The sequence below is a fragment of the Postia placenta genome (assembly GCF_002117355.1).
Source record: "Postia placenta MAD-698-R-SB12 unplaced genomic scaffold POSPLAscaffold_23, whole genome shotgun sequence".
Taxonomy (NCBI): domain Eukaryota; kingdom Fungi; phylum Basidiomycota; class Agaricomycetes; order Polyporales; family Adustoporiaceae; genus Rhodonia; species Rhodonia placenta.
This window is the reverse complement of record NW_020169854.1, coordinates 207,235-224,281: the sequence shown is the minus strand read 5'-3', so window position 1 is coordinate 224,281 and position 17,047 is coordinate 207,235. Positions and strand designations below refer to the sequence as shown.

At 55.5% G+C, this 17,047-nt stretch overlaps 7 protein-coding genes across 7 annotated transcripts; 3 read left to right on the top strand and 4 right to left on the bottom strand.

Annotated features, from left to right (window-relative positions):
- Nucleotides 1-1,277: 1,277 nt before the first annotated feature.
- Nucleotides 1,278-2,315, bottom strand: POSPLADRAFT_1159773 (hypothetical protein; the record flags this gene model as incomplete). Its single annotated transcript, XM_024487453.1, has 2 exons — nucleotides 1,278-2,102; nucleotides 2,172-2,315. The coding sequence occupies 2 exons, from the start codon at nucleotides 2,313-2,315 to the stop codon at nucleotides 1,278-1,280; spliced, it is 969 nt and encodes a 322-aa protein (XP_024333249.1).
- Nucleotides 2,316-2,490: 175 nt separating this feature from the next.
- POSPLADRAFT_1041962 (hypothetical protein) lies at nucleotides 2,491-3,145 on the top strand. Its single transcript, XM_024478008.1, has 2 exons — nucleotides 2,491-2,584; nucleotides 2,659-3,145. The coding sequence occupies exon 2, from the start codon at nucleotides 2,685-2,687 to the stop codon at nucleotides 3,015-3,017; it is 333 nt and encodes a 110-aa protein (XP_024333248.1). The 5' UTR covers nucleotides 2,491-2,584; nucleotides 2,659-2,684; the 3' UTR covers nucleotides 3,018-3,145.
- Nucleotides 3,146-4,608: 1,463 nt separating this feature from the next.
- On the bottom strand, nucleotides 4,609-6,473 carry POSPLADRAFT_1050670 (hypothetical protein; the record flags this gene model as incomplete). The annotated part of the gene is made up of 3 exons (XM_024480034.1): nucleotides 4,609-5,910; nucleotides 5,953-6,070; nucleotides 6,403-6,473. The coding sequence occupies 3 exons, from the start codon at nucleotides 6,471-6,473 to the stop codon at nucleotides 4,609-4,611; spliced, it is 1,491 nt and encodes a 496-aa protein (XP_024333247.1).
- Nucleotides 6,474-8,558: 2,085 nt separating this feature from the next.
- POSPLADRAFT_1159997 (hypothetical protein) lies at nucleotides 8,559-9,252 on the top strand (the record flags this gene model as incomplete). Its single annotated transcript, XM_024487486.1, has 2 exons — nucleotides 8,559-8,690; nucleotides 8,740-9,252. The coding sequence occupies 2 exons, from the start codon at nucleotides 8,559-8,561 to the stop codon at nucleotides 9,250-9,252; spliced, it is 645 nt and encodes a 214-aa protein (XP_024333246.1).
- Nucleotides 9,253-9,983: 731 nt separating this feature from the next.
- Nucleotides 9,984-12,230, bottom strand: POSPLADRAFT_1160107 (hypothetical protein; the record flags this gene model as incomplete). Its single annotated transcript, XM_024487502.1, has 13 exons — nucleotides 9,984-10,052; nucleotides 10,110-10,268; nucleotides 10,328-10,547; nucleotides 10,605-10,646; nucleotides 10,705-10,735; nucleotides 10,811-10,928; nucleotides 10,984-11,008; nucleotides 11,057-11,147; nucleotides 11,197-11,296; nucleotides 11,356-11,466; nucleotides 11,520-11,674; nucleotides 11,707-11,855; nucleotides 11,917-12,230. 13 exons carry the CDS (start codon nucleotides 12,228-12,230, stop codon nucleotides 9,984-9,986), a joined length of 1,584 nt encoding a protein of 527 aa, XP_024333245.1.
- A 336-nt stretch (nucleotides 12,231-12,566) lies between these two features.
- Nucleotides 12,567-14,253, bottom strand: POSPLADRAFT_1175189 (hypothetical protein; the record flags this gene model as incomplete). The annotated part of the gene is made up of 3 exons (XM_024488332.1): nucleotides 12,567-13,651; nucleotides 13,710-13,848; nucleotides 13,999-14,253. 3 exons carry the CDS (start codon nucleotides 14,251-14,253, stop codon nucleotides 12,966-12,968), a joined length of 1,080 nt encoding a protein of 359 aa, XP_024333244.1. The 3' UTR covers nucleotides 12,567-12,965.
- Nucleotides 14,254-14,476: 223 nt separating this feature from the next.
- On the top strand, nucleotides 14,477-15,911 carry POSPLADRAFT_1071930 (hypothetical protein; the record flags this gene model as incomplete). Its single annotated transcript, XM_024482472.1, has 1 exon — nucleotides 14,477-15,911. The coding sequence occupies exon 1, from the start codon at nucleotides 14,511-14,513 to the stop codon at nucleotides 15,909-15,911; it is 1,401 nt and encodes a 466-aa protein (XP_024333243.1). The 5' UTR covers nucleotides 14,477-14,510.
- Between the last annotated feature and the right edge of the window lie 1,136 nt (nucleotides 15,912-17,047).

The following is a 17,047-nucleotide window of genomic DNA, read 5'->3' as shown; positions in this document are numbered from 1 at the left end:
CTGGCCAAGTCTTCTCATTGACAGTACTAAGTATATATATTGTCCTGCGCGCGAATGCATTTGTGTGGATTACACTTGACCATGTCTACAAAACGAGGTGACTTAGGATGGGGTGTAAGGTAACGAGACACTCTAGAAAACGACCAGCGGGAAACCGAAATGGGCCGTGTCCGGGACGCTGCCACTCAATGTACGTAGACGGGGATGATTCAGAACGAAATTTGCAGCCTCCAGGAGGAACAAGAAGTGGGGAAGAAGTGAGGATGACCGGCATGAAACGCCCAGACCGAGAAAGGAAGTGAACCGGGCTTCTAACAATCAGAACGAACACAGGCAGACGAGAACCGAGATCGTGTGGAGTGGTGTGGCGATGATGGTGTTTGTGAGGATGCATATCGTAAAGATGAGATGGGAGTCGATGCTGTACGCAGGGCGCGGAAGTCAAATAGAGCCGATGAGGAAATGGAGTTGAATAGTACGGGGAATCACCGATAATCAGGCAGGCGGACCGCGGCCGCTCTGTTGCTCAACACCTGCACCGAGCAAACTGAGATGCAGCGGCAGCCCGAAGGTGGCTTCGAGATGGCGAGATGGCGGGCCGATCAAGAAGTGTGCGGCGGTGAGAACGGAGAGCGTAGGGTCCTTTTGAATGCAGGGAAGCCGATGGGCCAGGGTCTTGCGTATGGACTAGAAGGACAATGCGAAGAAAGGAAGACCGTATTCTGATGAAAAACCCTGATGAAAATGCGAAGACGAATGCGGACTTGGCGGAATGTAGATGTATGGGAGCCCAATGGTGATGCAGATACGGATGCGATTGACGACGACGGATGGATGATGTGTTATATATACAGTATACGATGCTGATGCGGTACCGCCGCCGGTACGGAAATGTATGCATATGAGAACGAAGAGGAAATTGCTGATGATGATCGAAATAATGATGCAGGCATGACCTTGTCCGTGCGTGTGATGATGATGGGGAATGGTGATGATGAGACTCATGATGGACGACACTGACATAGAGACAAAGACAAAGACGTGTGGGGAATGAGGAACCATAGGCCGAGACGACAAGACCGATGAGGATGCAATGTGAGGTCCATATATGGAGGAAGAAAGGAGAGGAAGGAACATGCAGAGGCATCCGCAGATGCCAGATGGGTTACAAGCGCGAACCGCCCCGTATGGCGATCCGGCATGAGAGCGGGACGACGCGTCGTGCACCAGGGACCTGCGTACGTCTTGACCGCGACCGCAAGGCGCGCTGCGCAACCTCAGAGGTAGCCCGGGGCGGGTCTCAGGCCGGCGATGCCAATACCGATGCCAACGCCCCTGCCCCGCGGACGACCCCTCGTCCGCCCTCTCTCGCAATCCCAGTCCTCCGTGTCCCCCTCCCGCTTCTCCCTCTCCCGCGTGCGCTCACGCGCGCGGTCTTCCTTCTCGAGCGACCGCTCGATGTCCTCGTTGCTGAGCACGATCGACGAGCCCCGCACGCCACGCATGCCAATGGCGCGACCCGTACCGACTACGGTCGGCGCACGGGAACCCGCGCTCGAGCCTCGACGCTGGCGGGTGCGCTGCGCAACGCCCGGATACGGCGAGCGGCCCCGCGCAGGCGAGCGAGGCGCTATGCTCGCACGCTCAGCCTGCGCGACCTTGAACGAGACAACGGGCGCCGCGCCGCTACGCAGAAGGTGTGCGCGGTCGCGGGCACCCGCGAGTGGGAGCGCGCGGGGAGCCTGGTACGGATACGGACGCATTGGAGGTGGGGAGACGGGCGACGGCATGTAAAATCTGATAGGCGAGGACGGCGATACGGGCTCGGACGCGAGCGTCGTGCCCTGACTCTGATTGGATGGAGATGTGGAGGAGATAGACTGCTGGAAGGCGTTCGTGAGGTAGGGAGTGCCAATGTCCTCCGCCAGGTGTCCGTGGGCGCAGCGGACAGAGTCCGCTTCGGGGAAGTCAACGAGGGGATCCGTTGAGATAGGAGATGAGCAGACAGAGGATTTGGAAGGCGGCGAGCATACTGAGAGGGTGGTGTCTGGGTCAAGGTAGCCGTCGCAGTCAATGTTCTCCTGCTCAGCGATCGCGTGGTCCTTGGAAATAGCACAGGGACTTTGGACACGGGCCGCAGGCTCTCGCATATACGGAAGATAATGACGCACACTGGGGCTGCGCGTCTTCCTCACAAACATCAACCGCTGCGGCTGCTGGCACTGGTGTGCCAGGAGGACATTGGTGCGACCGCGCTGCTGTAGGAACGGTTGCGTCCAGTCATGGCCGACGTCTTTGCGCGCGTGGACGTCCATGCGCGCAAGGATGCCCGCGCCCTGAAACGAGCACGGAGAGAAGTCGAGGTTGAACACGAATTCCGGCGACGGCTGGTTACGGATGGGTGAGCGCGGAGGCGGATGGACGTTTTTGCGACGCGGAATGGCTATGGGTAGTGAGGGCTTGCTTGCGGCGGGGCTCGCATTTTGGGGGTCGTGGGGCAGGTATGGATGGTAGCACGAGTTGGAACGTGACATGTTCGTGCGCACCAGGAAAGGTGCAGATGAGGTGCTCATGGCTCCGTAGTCTATAGTAAGGGTCCACAGCCAGTTAGCAAATGCACAAACGCCAGGCCAGTAGCGAGTGTATGCGCTCACATACCTGGTGAGGTGACTGTATGCAGCAAGATGAACGAGTTTTCCACGGATAATACTTCCAAACGGCTCGACACAGGCCGTCTATGCAATTTTGGTGCTGAGTCTGGCTGGAGAGAACGTTGCTCACAGAGTCAGACTACGAAGCTTTTGTTTGGGGCGCGCTCCGGTGTTACTGGTATAGGCAGACGCTGGCCGGTGGCTGACTGCTGGAAGTCGGTGTCGGATTCGCGTTCGCGGTCGGATGCCGTCTCACTGACACTCGTTTACACTCTGTGCTGCGCTGCACGGAGTAGGCGTTATGAAAGGGCAGGGCAGGGCAGGGTAGGCAGTGCAGGAAGTTTTAAGGGCGTCCGTTGTCGGTGATGAGCGTCTGCCGACAGGAACAATGCGAGTGCCACTACACAAGAGATCACGCCGGTCCGGGGCCGTCGACCTTATGCCGGTCACCAGGAGACGAGGAACAACAAGTCTGCAGACTGCAATTATGGGCGCAACGACGACGACGAGGAAATGGTGGCAAGACCGAGGGCGAAATTCGCAGCTAATAAGGGAAACACGCGCGCTTAACGGCGTCTAAACCCCGCACTTTACGGGCATGCTGCACGTGGATCTATTTCCGGGAAATGGGCGCCCATTGCCCAAACTGGGCGACGTTGACTCGCGTGCGAAGCCCGCCATTTCCTTTTATGGCGTGATAGATTCGTTGTGCGACGGTTTGCCCGATGTGGGCGTGATGGTTTCCCGCCAACTTGTGCATTCCCACCGGGGACAGCGCGTCCCCGCCGCCACAGCGCGCTGCGTGCGACTGCACCTCGCTTCGTATCACGCAGCCCGCCTTCTATCACCCCGCCTGCACGCCTTATCTTCGCCGACCTGTTCGCGCTGCCCCGACGGGACCCCATTCGGACGTGCGCCGCTCTTGAAGCACTGTAGCGGTGAATCGCCGCTGCAGCCGCCATATAACCTCCGTATCACGCGCCTCATCGTCGACCAAATACGACGGGCACATCAACGTGAGTCATGCCAGCGGAACATTGGGAAGCTCCAGATTGACATGGAAGGCGTGCCCACTGTGTGAACCCATTCAACTTGGAAGACCTTCCCATCCCAGTAAGTTCCGCGCACCCCAAGGACCAAGACCCCCAACGCAGCCGTCTACTCATTTCACTGTGATAACGGCGTGAGCAGCAATATATCATCCTCGCGCAACTGCCACCGGCGGCTCGCGCTCCTTCTCACCGGATTTGTGACCCATTGCCATCGAAACTCGTTCACATCGAGAGATCTCGTGCATGGGCCCAGGCCTCCCAGCAACGTGCTGCAGTGTGACAGCTTCGTCGTTCTTAAACTTGATATGCGCTGGAAGACCTGTGGATCATGCTACGGACTCGGACAGGCTGAACGGCCAGTCGCATCAATGGCAGCGCAAACACTGATGAAAGTGCCCGTGTGAGTACATAGAACCGAACAAAACAGACTATACGTTTATACGGCGGCAACTTCCATAGCGTGGACGTGCGCGCATTCTCTGCAGATCTTTGAAGTGAAGTTCTTGTCCCTTATGCTCTGACATGGAAGTCGGATAGGATGACAAGGATCTCGATTTCCAAAATCGGAGATGAATTGAGGACGCCGCGGGGTTCCCGTGGAACCGCCCACTTGGAACCTCCTTTTCTTGCCACCTTCCTGTCAATTTTACTTACATGCACCTGAGGCCAAGGTTTATTTAACTGAAATCCCAGCGAGGTTGATCTGTATCCGTCGCTTTGAAGTTGAATTTCTGTTGCGTCTATTTATACCAGAGGTCTCGAAACCTCGGATCACTACTCGTCAGAAACGTGTTCTGGTCACAGCACACATGCCTGCGACTGTGGCGCATCCTGTGCGATACCATCTGTGTGAACCCTCGATTGGTTTCGAGGGCACGGCCAACACGCCAGTGACCTCATATGAGTCAGTCAAAGAATTCCCGGGCTAGTTGAAACCAAGGCCGCGGCATCCCCGCGCTCTCCCAGTACACGAAGGGATCATGGCACACAAGGGGCAGTGGCATCGAGGGCGTACAGTGGTCCACTCTTAGTTCCACCGCGCCCACCGTCTCTTGTAGCTCGTCCAGGGATGCGTCGAGCAACCCCAGCGGCCCCGCACGCAAATCCTCATCTGGCACATCGTCGCTGTCGAGCTCATCCACGGCCACCTGCACGACTACGCGCGTCAGCGGGCGGCCTCGGCATGCGCGTGTCTTGGCGTACTCGTTAGTGCGCGCGGGTATCGCAAACCTATGCGTGACGAGGTGCAGAGTGCGCAGCGCGGGCAGCATGGCGCACCCAGAAGCGCCCCCGTCGACACCGAAGAGCCCGTCAAAGAGCGCGCCCTGGCGTTTGCATCTCATCGGCGGCTCGCAGAGTACGAGCGCCGAGACGGCCCACATGCGCTCCAGCGTGCGGTGCAGGCCGTACGTCCACGGCGCGGCGCCCGGGCGGTGCCAGTCGGTCCACCACAGCTCGCGGCAGCATGCCCCCGCGGGAAGCACGTCCAGGAGCGCGTCGAGCCACTCGGGCGCGAGCGACCCGGGCCCCGCCACGTCCACGAAATGCATCCGCACGGCCGACGTAGCGCCTGCTCCTGCGACGACCAGAGACCCGCGGCGCGCCTCGACAGAGAGGCGGGTCGCGCCGCGCAGGGCGGGGAGGTCCGGCAGCGCGCGGAAGAACGCCGGGGTGGCTTTGCGGATGTGCGCGAGCTGGATCGCGACGGGACTTGCGGGGATGACGAGGTGCGCGAGGAGGAGCAGGACGATATCCGGTGCGATTTCCGTGAGACAGAGGCCCCGCAGGTGGTCTAGGTAGACCTTGCGTGGCGTGGCGTCTTCTGGAGCGTCGATTTTCGCGGCGGGAGATGAAACGCGGAGGAAGGACAGGGTCAGCTGGACGAGCCGCGGGGCGCCTGCGAGGAACTGCAGCAGCTCCGGGAGCGGGCCCATGCACTGGTGGGCCAAGTGTAGGTGCGTTAGTGCAGGGAATGCGGCGGCAGGACGGATCGGGCATTGCATTATCGAAAGGTAGCGCAGCTGCGGGAAATCCCCGTTGCAGAGCGTCATCGTGCTCGGCTCGTAGCCCAGATGCGACGGCGCATCCGAGTGAAGCAGGAGGACTTCAAGCCGGGAGGCGGGGAGGCCTACCAGCGTGTGCAGACCGGACGGGAAGTCGACGTTGAGATAGAGCACCCGGATGCGCGCCATGCAAGCGCGCACAAGCTGTGGCATGTATAGGTTTGTCCAAGACTTGCACACGCACGCCGACAGAGGCAGGTTCTGCGCCCGCTGCAGATGCATCGTGGCCTGCACCTGCGGAGTGTAGTTGCTGAAGCCCGTGCACCAGAGCCCCGGCATGCCATGCAGTAGTTGCTCCCAGTATCTGCAGACACGAGTTAGTGCCATGAGGTCCTCGGCCTGTGTGAGGACGACGAGTGGCGCGTATGGGTCCCATACTTCCTGCCGCCGGGGTACATACGAGAAGACGATGTAGAGTAGTTCTGGGGGCAGTCGATTGATTGGACGGCGGGAGTTGATGGTGGAGCGGACGAGACTCCATGCCGATGAAAGATCTTGCACAAGCGTCTCCAACTGGGCGAGACCAGGGAGCGATCAGCCAGGATGAACGAAATAACTCAACCAGGACGATTACCTGTGGCGTGCTTCAAAGCGGTCGGTAAGTGCACCTCTCGGAGATTCAGCCACACAACGTACCTGCGGAGAGGTGCCTCTTTCAGTATCTTTGACAGAAGGATCTGCGTCTGTAAGTCTGGAACCACAACCATTGAGAGTATAGGGCGACGTAAATTCAACAAAGGATGATACAGAAGGACGAGTACGACCTTTGTGTAGAGTGTACACGGGTAGGAAGCATGTGAACGTGAGAAACGGGATGAAAGCCAAACATATAGACGCTAGTCGTGTGGCCGGGACAAAGAACAAGGTCCAGGTGATTTCATGACACGCATCATTGTGCGTATCATACGAGATATCGTGGATCGGTCATTGCCACTCATTAAAACAACGGTCGGTAACATAAAACCGGTGGTTGATTCTTCCGCATCATATACCGCACAGTTGCCTGGAGCATAACAAACAGTCAAGATTTCTTCTCGTTACTGTAACCTTACAGTCACATCAGACGTTAGCTGATGCCTGCAATTATGCGGATTTTGCCCACCTCTTTCCCCCTCGGGTTTTGACATCAATAATGCAAACTTCTCCGGGAACAATATTTCTATCATTGTGCGGTCACGGCCCCAAAGCGCAGCGATAGCATATATAGGAGCAATGAGAATTTACGGATGCGCTCGAAATAATTGGTCTATTCCTCCAGGCTGTAAGACATGAAGTGAGCTAATGTGCAACTTTCAAAAACAGAGCTTACTCGTAGAATGAAAACCCATCATCTTTGAAGAAAGAAATCGAGGTTGATATCGGCAGGGAGTAGAGACAAGATAATGTGCTAGCATGGCGATACCAACCATCGTACATGAAACAAGCAGCTCTTTCAGAGTGTTCTACATACAAACTAGCACTGCTTGCGCGTAGTATTTTCCCCTAGAAGTGACAACATCGCGTACAAGTCAGCACTAGTCCGAGTCGGCGGCCAAGGTCGTGCAAAATGGATCATCTGATCGTGACCATGTTGCCAGACGGCCAGGGCCGGCTGACTGAACGTCTCGTATCACTATTGAGCCGTTCTGTGTAGTCGTGCATTCATTACGGGTAGTCCTGCGAGCCACTGATCTCGAGCCCTAAGCACAACGTCGCATGGATGAAGCTGAAAGACCCTGGTAGACAACGGCGATTATGAAAGAACGCTGTTCGGGAATAACCGAGGGCTCGATCATACCCGTGCAGTTCGCGGAGTTCGACTCTACCTCTTTGCCTTCCAAGTATGTGGTTAGGTAGAGTATGCTTTGAGTAAAAGGCATGGCCTCTCTCAATACCTTCGACTGCAAGCCCTACCTCGGATGAGACCACTCACATACGTGTCGTTCGGCAGACTGAGCATGCTGGTATATGGAGCCTGTGTCATCAAACTAGTGAGTGTGGTAAGTCGTCCCACTCACTGACACATGTGCTACAACTCACTCGGATATGACGGTATCCTCGAGTAGAGACACGAGCCTTCGTCATCGATGACTTGGGTGTTCGTCAATGAAGCCTCACATTGCGTCATGTTCACCTGGACAAGCTTCTGACATTCTGCATTGGGCGACGGGCTCTTCATTGTGAAACTGAGTTAGGGCCAGGCTCACAATGATGGGAGTAAGGCGATGCTGCTGATAGACTCAGCTCAGCAGCACAGGTTTCAGCGCTATGCGCGACGTCTGAACAACATTAGCGCGGCGTCGGAAATGATGCGAGTCAAACTCCATACTTCTATTGCGTTTGGGGGCCGACCGGTGACCTCACTCTCCAATTTATGATCTTGAAAGTCAATACCGCAGTGACGGAAGTTGGAATATGGGCGGGTACAGCGCGTCTCATGACCCTCATACAACGTCAGTTGAGCGGTCGACACCTAAGAACCAGGCAGGCTGGACGTGCCCAGTCTATTTGTTTACCAATTCTTCTACCCCATGATCAAGGCTCATGCGCCCAGGCATTTATTCTTTTCGTCTGCGGCGATGTCGATGTCTGCCACTGTTTCTGGTAGGTATATGGGAGGACTACGGTGCGCTCAATCTCGCGAGCATATAGAGGTGCGCTGACGTGAAATTATTGCCATCAACGTGTTGAATAATTTCCTATTGCCATTGGCGGTCTATCATGAGCAGCGGCGCCCTCCACTGGTCGTGTTCATTGATGTGCATGCGCCGCAGCTTCTAGTATATGCTTCTCGTAGCGCTTCGCCGGAAGAAATGTCAACACTAGAATCATCAAAAAATGGGGGCGCTGAGGAATCCGCTATTGCGAGCTACTCCATGCTCCAGCCATACAAGCCGAATCATCTTGTCAAACATTGTCCACTCGCGGCTCCGAGGCCAGCGTCTGTATGTCCGCGGTAAACATATATATAGTTCATGCAAGCACCTCCGGCAGACAGTCAACACCCTCTCACAACCCGCAAGCGTCTTACACACATCAATCCTACTACCACCTCTACTCGATAATCTCAATATGACGACCAACCCCGGCGGTCCCGAAATCGTGCCGCTCACCCTTTGGACGGAGAACCATATCACCGCCATTTACAAGGCCACCAACCGTGCTGACTTCGACAAGGCGTTCGATGAGTTCATCGACAAGAACGCGCAGATCACTCTGAACGGCCGCAAGATCGGCCGTGAGGAGTACAAGCTGCAGCTCGTCGGCGAGAAGTTCTTCGAACGGTCCGCGGACGTCTCATTCGCGGGTTCGGTTCAGAAGGAGGGCAAGATTGTTGATTACATTGAGGTCAGTGGTCTACTCCGCCGTGCCGTGCCATATCTGATACCGTACGAATTCCAGACCGGGGACGTCGGTGTGTTCTTCAAAGCCACAGTCTTTGGCCGCCTCTTCTTCCGGGGCGCACCGATATCCAGCACCGTGAACTCCTCCCTGAACGCTGTGTGAGTCGTGCGCAACAGAGCGGGGGAACAAGGCGCTGACACACAGTAAACAGCGTCGCTGCGGTGCGTTCAGGCACGCCTAAAGTCACTGAACTCAACGAGGTCGCGGTGGATCATGTGCACCGTTAAGCTTTGCAACAAAGTATCGGATTCCTCATAGGTATATGCACGTGTTGCGTAGTTACTTTGTTCAGAGATACGTAACTTCCTCATATACATGAGCATCGTCTAAGGATTACGCACGCGGGATACATTGCCGACACCGGCAATGTCTTCGATCTGTTTCTGAATTGATTTCTCACATGAGGTGCATAAGATGCCATGAGAGCAACGCTATCGTTGTAGCAGATACGTGCAAGAATCGCACGCTTGATCTCCTGAGAGGAGAGTTGGCTTGTAGGAAGTACGTATCCTTCATGGGCTCCGCCTTAAATCTCACCATTGCATTCGTTGCACTGAGGCTAATGTTGGTAGTCGTCAAGGCACATTCTTCACGCAGCTCGAGAGGTACACTCTATTCGAAGATCTTTGCGTTCAAATACACATGCAATCGTATCGTAGGCCTCCTCAAACCTGTGCTACTGAAGCACGTCCCAGAGAGGACATTTGCAGTCCTAGCGTTCACATCTTTCGTCGTGTGGAGTCCAACAAGCCACACCACTGCATGCTGAGTACGACAACGTTGCACACTAGCGACGTGCAATAACATAACCCGCAATACTATCAGTCACAGGTCTACAGGTCGGATCCTGACAGCCACCGCGTTACTAGCTCCAAGGAATGCTTAGGCTTGTCGTATGGAACCTGCGAGAGACGATAATTCATGAGGGTGCGATTGTACGCACGAGTACTAGTGCTCACCATGTGCCCGGCACCGTCGATTGTTACGAATGTCAGGGGGCCCGCAGTTCGCGTCAATCCAACAAAATCTCCGTCTACCTTCCATCCTCTAAGGGGCTCTGCAGCAAAATCTTGTTGTCCCGACCATTCTAGTGCAAGCGTCATGCGCTCGTTACCCACCTGCTTGCCAAACAAATTATGAGTCCAACTATCTCCTGCGAGCAGATTTAAAACCGCACCCAGTTGCATATCCAGTCATTCGCGCCGACATATATGAGGGCGCGTATACCTCGCTCGAGCAGAGCTGCGATGTAAAATTGTGTTGGGAACAAGGAGTCGTCAGCCTCATAGAAGGCCATGCCCACTGCATCACTGCAACCACTGAAATTCCCTGTGAAAGACGGATCCGCGCCTATGGTGGAGCGAACGTCTGGCCTGTCCAAGTATGTGCTAATTGCTCTGGCAAGTCCTAAATCAGCAAAATGACTGTAATATGGGACTTCTGTAGGCATTCACTTGGTGACCGGGTAGCATAACGTGTCTTCAACAGTACCATCACTGCAAGGCCCATAGTTAGCCTGAGGGACGTTTACGATGGCAAGATCGTAGAACTAACCAAAATTGACTGATATCATACGGATTATAACCTAACATACGCGATAAAGGTCAGCTACTGATGGAAAGGGACAGACATGCACAGCCATCCAGTCGAGGATACACACCGGTTCGGTCGAATGGTTCAGCGATCTCTGAATAGCAGAAAACATTAGCTGCTTCGCAGCCAATGCTGTCGAATTGGTCTCTGCAGGATTCTGTGAACCACTTCTCGCAACGCGGGAGCTAGGCCGGCTATCAGCGGCTCGCACTCACAGCTGTGTCCAATGCGGAAACTCACTGCTTGTTTCATGCGTATGCAGGACCTGAAGCAAAGTCACGTATGTGTGGTACGGAGTAAAATGATTACCTACGCAATATCCTGAATAGGGGGAACTGACATCGGCCTGCATTGCATGTCGTAGTAGGAAGAGAGCATTGTGAGATCGTCGGTGCATCCGTTTCCTTGGGTACAACTTAGTGGCCCTCAGGCCTGTGAATGCGAATTACCCACCAATCATAATAGAGCTCAGATTAATAGGAGTCATCCCTGCATCAACCAGTTTTACGTTCTGGTCATATACCTCAGCGGCAAACACAGGGATATATCGGCCCTACACCAGTCCAACCGTGAGGGCGATGTGCAGTATGAATTCTAGACCCGTGAACATACCCCGTATGATTCGCCAGCCATGTGGAATGCTCTACCCTTGAACTTGCTGAAATGTTCAAAGAATATGGCTACGAAGGCTGCGATATCCTTGGCGGCCTCCGGTGTTGTGTTCTTTGGTCGACATTTGTCGACATTTCTACAACACTCAATAGAAAATCACTCACTACTGATTCTCCATAATCTGCATATGAGAATCCAACGCCGACTGGTTGGTCAATGAAAAAGATATTCGCCTGTTCATTCCATGAGTATGGGTTGTACGTCATATTATCCGGGCTTGTGACTCTGCAAGGACCTATGACAAGATTACTTGAGAGATCTTGTCAACACCTAGAGATTAGTCATACAGACCAAGCTCCATAAACAGACCAAGGGAGGAGGAACAGCCAGGCCCGCCGTTTGTCCAGAATATAACATCGTCTTTATCGGGGTCTCGTCTGCTCTCGAAGAAGTAGAAGAACAGATGGCGAGCTTCTACGTCGATATAGCCAGTGTATGCGCTTTTGATGGGTCATTAACGAACTGATATCTTTGAACCCGAGTCCTTGATTTTAGACTCACCCTACAGTGCCGTCACAAAAGTCAGACTTCTTGATACGCACGCTGTACTTCGGGAAAGTAGGATGGTTCAAGGATGTGAACTCTCCACTCAAAACATATGTCAGGTCTTCCAATGGAGTAAAAAGGCCAGCGTCATAATCCGTGAAAGCGTCGACGTTGCTTATAGTGTCAACGGGCTCGAACTGGACCCTGGCTGCAGCGTTGTTACCAGCCGATAGACTGGAGCTGCGGCCAGAGAACGGTCTCTGTAATGCAAGCGCTCCGCCAACGCTTGCAACAGCTACAAACAGTGTCAGAAGGTCTGTGGAGAACATGGGTGATGTCCTGCGAGGCTTCTGGAGGCGTAAGACGCTAGCTCAGCAGGAGATCCGGAATCAATAACAGACGCGTTCCAGCAACCCCGCATCTCAAGATCTCACGCTTGGCTTCTTTCACATTTTAAGCTGCTCATATGCAGACCAGAGACGAGAGGTGGCCGACCTCAAGCCATTATGAACGCAAGTAGATCAAAAGGTAGGATGAAAGACGCTAGACGGTCTGACACTACCACTCCAACTAAGTTGAACAGTGGAACTGTAGCTTTCATACTTCTATACTCTCATATCTCTCGTATTCCATGCTATATACACCACGCAGAACAACTCGATGAATTGACGTGACCGGTAAGATAACTTCAAAAATATTATGTACATGAGCTGCCTGCGCGTGGAAAGTAATACTAATTAGCGGACACCGCAGTACGAAGGAGAAAAGGTTCTGCGCAAGTCCAATCAAATAAATAGGCGAGCCAGTCTAAAGCAGTGCACGTGAAGTACGGTAAGCAGCGCGAACAATAGAAAAGCAAACGACAGATACCCGGACACGCTGCGATTCACCCTGTACACACACGACACCATTCAAACAACACACCGGGAAACCCAAGCACACGGAAAACCAGATCGATATCGTTTTAGAGCACTGGTATATAGTCGTCCTCGGGAGTAGCCACCAAGCACAAACCTCTACCGAAGACGAAAGACAAAAAATTGGGGTCCTCTGAAAGTTCTCGATTACCAGTTCATGGTATTGTCTCTCAAGACAGGCGTAGAGATCATCCCCGGCGCGACAGTCCTCCGCTCCCTCATTCCACCGTCGGGGCCCGCGCTCGATTCATAGGTAGCTGCAGCAGCGTTGGACATCTCCGAGAAGCCGCGCAAGGAGTCCGCGGCGTAGTAGAAGCTACGCCGGCGCTGCCCGCCCAAGCTGTCGCGATCGAACTCCTGACCGTCGGGCCGCGCACCGTCGTAGCCGGGATCAATAGGCTCTGCCAGACGCTGGTGTGCTAGCGCGCGGCGCTGCTTGACAGCACGCGCGACGAGGAACGCGAGAATGATCAACGTGATCGCACCCAGAGAAGTGACGACGCCGATGATGGCGTCTTCGCGGGTCTTGGAGGCCGACGAACCCGACGAACCACCGTTGTTGGATGAGCCGCCTCCACCTGAACCACCAGCAGGAGGGGCGGAGCCAGAGTTCACAGAGAATGCGGCGTCAACTTGGGCAGCCAGGGTGCTGTAAGGTGGGTTGAACCCGGTGTAGAACTGCGAGTTCTTGTCCTTCAACTGCTGGGCCAGGCTGCTCACTTGATTTGTTGGAACGTACGCAACCCAGAGGGTCAGGAGCTGCGACGCATCGTCGGGCCCTGTGTACGTATCCGGCTGGTACACCTGCAACGCATACTGCATAACATCCAAGGCTACGAAACAATTTCACAATATCAGAACCTGGAGTACTAAAATACGCAACATACTCACTGGAGATACCGAGCGACGAGGCAACGAGTGTCGGCATCCATTCAAAGATCTGACCAGACGACTCCGTGTTGTTCGCTACTAGCGCCCAGTTCAACGTGTTCTGGAACAGGATGTTGACAGCCGTGTAATTGTTCGGGATCTCAGCTATATCCAGTTGGGTGGGTGGAACGATGGTGGTGGGCAACCAGGTCGGGAGAGGCGCAGCTGTCGGGCTGGCAGTCGCGGAGACGCTCTGGCTGGCGAAGGAGAACGTGCTCGTGGGTTGGTCAGGGTTAGTCTGCGATGAAACCGACGACGACGAAAACGTCGACGTGGGGGACGCGAGGATGAGCGTGCTCTCCGTCACATAGGAGAACTGCGACTCGAAGGAAGGAGTAGCTGTGAACTTCGAGAACGACGCCGAAGAGGACGTGATAGTCGACAGCGAGGAGAACGAGAACGAGCTAGAGCTCGAGGCCGAAGACGGGAAGCTGATGATGACCGAGCTGCTGGCATTTGCGCTGGCTGACGCAGACGACGTTGCATTGAGACTGTAACAGAACATCAGCGTGTGTATCGGCTCGAAACCGGATATGCAAACCTTGCAGTAGACGACAGGCCACTAGAAGTCGCGTTCAGGCTGCCAGAGATGAACATTAGATATGTGAGCAGGCCGAACAAGACTAAACTTCTGCAGGAGATACTCACGAAGTTGACGATGACGGCGCGGAGGTAATAGTAGTGGTGCTAGACGAGTTGCTGGAAATACTTGTAGTCCCGTTCGTAGGCTGCGTAATAGGGGCGCTTGTCGTCCCATTTACAATGCCCGACGAGGTAATCGTACTCGTCCCATTCCCACTGGCAGACGTCGCGCTCGAACTGGCCCCGGACGACGTCAAGCTCGCACTGCTGCTCACTGTCCCATTCCCCGATGCAGTCGAGGTCCCATTCGCTGAACCAGTCGCGGACGCAGAAGCCGATGTGGCACTAGAGGCAGAGGTGCTAGATGAACACCCGCTGCCTATAACACCGAAGAGACAGAAGCCAGAGCTCGACGAAGTCGCACTGCTAGAGCCAGAAGACGACAACGCGCTGATGCTGGACGAGCCGGACGGCGCGGACGTAGCGCTCGCGCTGCTTGTACCCGTCGATGAGGCATTTGCGCTCCCCGAACCACTGGCACTCAGGGTAGGGCTTGCACTGGCAGAGCCGCTAGCGGAGACCGACGCGCTCACACTGCCCGACCCCGACAGAGTCGTGCTGGCGCTCGAGATAGTATCGGTACCACTCGCGCTCGCGCTCACGCTGGCGCCTGAGGAAGACGCACTGCCTGACGTCGCGCTGGCGCTGCTGGATCCCGATGTAGCACTAACGCTGCTACTAGAATCCGTGGACGAGGGTAAGCACAGAAGACCGAGCAAGCAGTCACTGCTGGTCGCGCTGGCGCTGCTGGAGGCCGAGGCCGAGGACGTTGCGCTGCTGGAATCCGTAGCAGACGTGGCGCTGGAACTACCAGAACCGGTGGCAGATGTCGCACTGGCACTGGCAGAATCCGTGCCCGAGGCTGCACTCGCAGTGGCTGAGTCCGTCGACGAAGGTGAGCTGTTGGAACCCGAGGACGAAGGTGAGCTGCTGGAGCCCGAGGCTGATGTGGTCGCACTAGCGCTGCCGGAATCCGTGCCCGAAGACGATACACTCGCACTGCTCGAGCCGGTCGGAGTCGAGGCAGGGGCACTAGGCGTTGAGCTCTCACAGCCGATCTCAATGCCAAGGATGTCGACACAAGCACCGCTAGACGACGCGCTCGCGGGTGAGGCTGCGCTGGCGCTACTCGAATCGCTCGGGGTAGGCGTCGCCGCCGACGATGCGCTGCCCGACGAAGCTGAAGCAGTCGAGGAAACGCTCGCGGTCGTGCTGGCGGAGCTACCCGTGGAAGAGGCTATAGAGCTCGCACCCGCCGAGCTAGCTGCGGAGGACACAGCAGTAGACGAAGCAGACGACAACGCGATAGTAGACGACACCGAAGACGACGCTGACGCCGGGGACGATGACGCCGAAGACGATGCCGGCGCAGAGGATGAGGATGCTGAAGACGAAGACGCGACTGAAGAGGACGAGGAAGAGGCCACGCTCGACGAACTCGCGCTTGAGCTTGTGGGTGAACTCGAAGACGAGATGGAGGTAGAGGTGGCCGGGACCGCTGCTGTCGTGCCCGGCAGCTGATGACCGATCTGATGACCAATGGTCGATAGGCCATCTCCCAAGCCGTTCACTGCCCCGCCCACCCCATCGAGTACACCACCTGCGAGAAGAACATGTTGTGTCAGTAAGTCACTTCACGCACTAGCCGATTCTAAGCGCCCGTGACATCTCCACCCCAACAGACGTGTGGATTCGCTCTGAGAACACAGAGACTAGACACTGGCCAACCATGCTTCCGACCACGCGGAAAATGCGGGTTACGCCTGGACCCTATGCCACTGCGCAACACTGCTGCGCTAAGTGAAGGGATATCCGCAGTAGTCTGCGACACTGTGAAGGACGGCCGCAGCAGAACGCAGTCGCAGCAACGACATGCAGGTTAGCCTGAGGATTCTGTGACATTCTGGGATGGTTGAGTTTGTCGACGCAGCGACATTGAGCGCGCAACTGGCATGCCACCCCGCACAGCGCGAGCTGTGGCACCCTGTGCACCGCCACGTCTGAAACTCTGATCCCCCACGACGGGCATATAAGCGTGAGGAGAAGCGAGCATACTCACCGAGCAGACCACCGAGGGGGTCACCATCATCTCTGCGCTGGTCAGCGTGTGAGATCCTGTTCTGGATCTTGCGTAGCAGCGAGCGGCGGGCGTGAGAGGACGTGGATGAGGAGTGCGTGGCATGGACGAGGGAGAACTGCAGGACGAGAGAAAGCAAGAAGACAGAACACAGAAGGAGGCGGCGGTGGGCCGAAAACATGAGTATTGCGCTTAGTTACGGAGGCAAGAGGGGACGGTTGCTATGCTGCAAAGCGGGGACGGCGCGACACGGCTAGTTGGTGTCCGCCAGAGAGAACGAGCGTGGAGGCTGCTATGGTGGGCAGAGGCGTCGAGGCGGGGGACGAGCCGACGGGGAGAGGGGCAGGAATAAGTTATGGCACCGCTGATGTCGCTAGTCTTTGTTCTTATTTTGCGTCGCGTGCGCGTTGTCCCCGCGTTCAGGCACGAATAAATACTTTTCCTCCCGTCGTGATCACTCGCTACAACAGAATGCAATATCGAACAACAACAATCCGTCGAGTGCTTGCCAGATATACAGACAAATGCACTGCAAGAGCGACATGCCTTACGTTGCAAGACGTTGCATTTCCCTTCTTTT

Bases quoted from the DNA above. Each gene is read 5' to 3' on its own strand.
- POSPLADRAFT_1041962 (XM_024478008.1), top strand. From the start codon at position 2,685: ATGAACGAGTTTTCCACGGATAATACTTCCAAACGGCTCGACACAGGC.